General features: G+C 32.1%; 1 protein-coding gene across 1 annotated transcript; it reads left to right on the forward strand.

Annotated features, from left to right (window-relative positions):
* The first annotated feature begins 1,239 nt into the window (after positions 1-1,239).
* LOC119667764 lies at positions 1,240-2,290 on the forward strand. Its single transcript, XM_038077072.1, has 2 exons — positions 1,240-2,091; positions 2,156-2,290. The coding sequence occupies exon 1, from the start codon at positions 1,381-1,383 to the stop codon at positions 2,017-2,019; it is 639 nt and encodes a 212-aa protein (XP_037933000.1). The 5' UTR covers positions 1,240-1,380; the 3' UTR covers positions 2,020-2,091; positions 2,156-2,290.
* Positions 2,291-3,222: the final 932 nt, after the last annotated feature.

Below are 3,222 nucleotides of genomic sequence, written 5' to 3' on the forward strand. Positions count from 1 at the left end.
ATATATATGCACGCGTCTGAATTAATTCTGGACACATTTTTTTATAAGCGAGTTTTTATATAGCTCTCAGAATCATCCTCGAATTTTTTTTATTAGTTCCCGGCTGCTGAAACACATCCCCAGAGCGGTTTCTTGGCTCATTCAAATAGGAAGAATGATCGATCGTACTGTTCGATTACGTTCGTATTTATTCTTGCTCAAAAACTCCCGTATAAGGATGGCAATAGGCGAAGTTGCGATATCATTAACTATTTGTAAAAGTAAATAAATCTTGGAATAAAGCATTAAAAATGTAAACAACAGATTCATATATATGTTATAAAGACACAATATTCACTTCAAACTAAACTAATTACCAGCCAAACTACAAAATAGATTTTTTAATATATCTTTAGTCGAGTGACTTCGATATCTCCAAAAAGAATTTGTTTTTCAATGTACTCTTTGCAGATGTGTGTTAATCTGCCAACCTTTGTATTAGCTGTATTCGCTAAGCTCTAGGAGGTCTAGTAAACCCTGTTATCAAAACTCTTACTTTAAGGGTATCTCAATGGAAGTAGTTGTACCAGAGTGTTGAGCTCCGCATCTATATGCGCCTCATTAACTTGTTAAATTTCTTACCACCCATTTTTCATCCATATTTTATTAATTAATTTTGTTAAGACAACACTTCTTTTTTACAAAACGCAATCTTTTCTTATCTTTATTTACCTTTGTTTTTTGTCAAGGTTCTCCATTCACCTTTTATTATTAACATTGTACTTTTATCTTGTTTCATTTCTGTTTATGAGGATGAAACAATGAATAAGCGGGATTAAAATGCTTATATATCATAAGTACTCGTCTTTGTAGTCCGCAGTCTGTATGGAACCCTTCAGCTGACAAACTTACTATAATACCAATATTTTCAAGGACTACTTATAAGAAACTCTGGTAATATCCGAAACAGCGGTGTGGTCAACCAAAAATTATTTAAAATAAACTTCTTCGTCTTTGCTTGAGTTAACGTCTAAAGCACTTTCACTGATTAGTGCCTATGAACACTTGGATGATCGATTCACTGTAATAAGAGTTCCATTAAGTTTTGTTAAGTTTATTTACTTATTTGTTTTCACTAATAGTTTCTGTTTCATTTTTGGGTTTAACCGATTTAATCAAAATCTAGTATGTCAGAATATGTCAAATTATAAAAATTATTTTGACAATCATTTACTTCATGTTTTAAAATACTTATAACAGAAATACATGGAAATGTAGATTCTAGACGGTGTTCAGTGCTAAGACTTATATTCTCAAAATTTCTTATGGTATTCTAAATGTACAAAATTTATATTTTATACTAACAAATTGTTGTTGTGAAAATTTTTCGAAACATACATAATGGCGACTACCTATAGAGCTGACTATATTCCGCACTGTATTCCTGATCCAAATCCCAAACCTATCGAGGAGGTAAAAGTAGAAGAACCAAAGCCAAAAACTAAGATTTACAAGATATTTGGAGAAAGACAAGATTGTCTTAATGAATATCCTTACCGTTACCTAGACTCTGTAATCACTGCGTATCCTGATGTGGTAGATGTAATAAGACGTTTGCCTAAAACAGAGCTTTGTAGGCGTATAGACAGACAAGTATTATTAACCAACTATAATCTTGACTATAATAAGCACAAAGAGTACCCACTAGGTATATATGAGACAATGAAAAACGCAATAGCCACTGGTGCACGTACTCTACCATGCAGAAAACGTAAGCATATCTTAGTTCAATTAGAGGATTTAAGAAACGAAATGAACACGACTTGTGCCAAAGCTTACAGAAGAGCAGAGTGCTTCGGTTGTTATAGGGGCCAAGATAGCGAACATAGAAAATTAAAAGATGGACGGATTTCTGAATATGCTGCAAGTATAAGCCGAACTGGTTGCGTAATAAAGAAGAATAAATTGCACGATCATAAGAAATGCTATAGGTCTACTTGTATACATGAACTACGCTACCCTTGTGCTAAATATGTTTAGGTTCACATGTGTGGTATTCAATTATGTAGATATAGTACCACAATCGAATGAACATTGAAGAAACCATTTCAGGTGTGCTACTTAATGTTAATTTTTTATTTATTTAACCAGTAATAAAATTACATATATATTTAAGGAACAACATTTAGATGAAAGCCAAATCGTAATATAAATCTTTAATCCTGCACTGTTTTTGATGTTTGACGATTTCGATCCATGTACATTAAATTTAAAAATTTTTCTAAATAAAATACCCTCAAAAAACGTCTTAGATACTATTCTGTCCTGGTTTCTAAAGCGTATTGTAATGCATTTTTAGTATAGAGTAACTAAAATATAAGGCAGTATTGAATGAATAGTACGCTTAGAGTGTCCATGAAAGACTAATCACTGTTGACTTGTCCGCATAAACCAATGGCTTTGAAGACAAACCCTATCGGCAGGAATTAATATCTAAGAGGTTATGCTAAAGCTTAATTTTTTTAAGCAATGCAGATATTGAACATTTCATTAATAACTTCTTCACTTCACTGATAATATGACATAGTCCCGTTGACCCCAAAAACTTTGCAGAAAACGTAAAACCACATATTCAAAAGTAAATCGGTATTCTAATTAACTTTATTTTTCAACAAGTAGGGTCTATTTATGCCATATCAGTCACCAGTCATACAAAACTAACAAACAGTGATTGCTTGAGGGTATATCTTTAGCTAGTGAGTTTTCTATGGATCTTTGTACGAAATATGGAAATTTTTTTACTAACGAAACTATTGAGTCAACTTTTACCTTAAAACCTCATTGTATAAGCACCCTGTATACATTTTTAGTGAACATTGATTTTGGACTCACACTGAAGGATTATGATTTTTCTTATAAACATATCTATTGTGTAGTACAAGCTTAGGGTTTGCATTTCAATAATTGGAATAGTGTAGTGCCCTTTATAAATTGAGATATTGGGGCGCTCTTTGTAAGCTGGCCTTTAAATCCCTATGTGTTACTTGTCAAGTCAGTAACTCAAGTTGATAGTAAGGTCTCTTCAATTCAAAAGTAACACATTCAGCACTCGCTACAAGGACCAAGAAATGTGATGAGGAATTTAACAGATCATTTAGATGTTAAAAATATTTTTTTTATAATAAAATTTTAAACTATTTCTACAAAATTATTTTTCCGCGAAGGTATGTGATGAGCGACTAT

Source organism: Teleopsis dalmanni, chromosome 1 (assembly GCF_002237135.1).
Source record: "Teleopsis dalmanni isolate 2A chromosome 1, ASM223713v2, whole genome shotgun sequence".
NCBI lineage: Eukaryota > Metazoa > Arthropoda > Insecta > Diptera > Diopsidae > Teleopsis > Teleopsis dalmanni.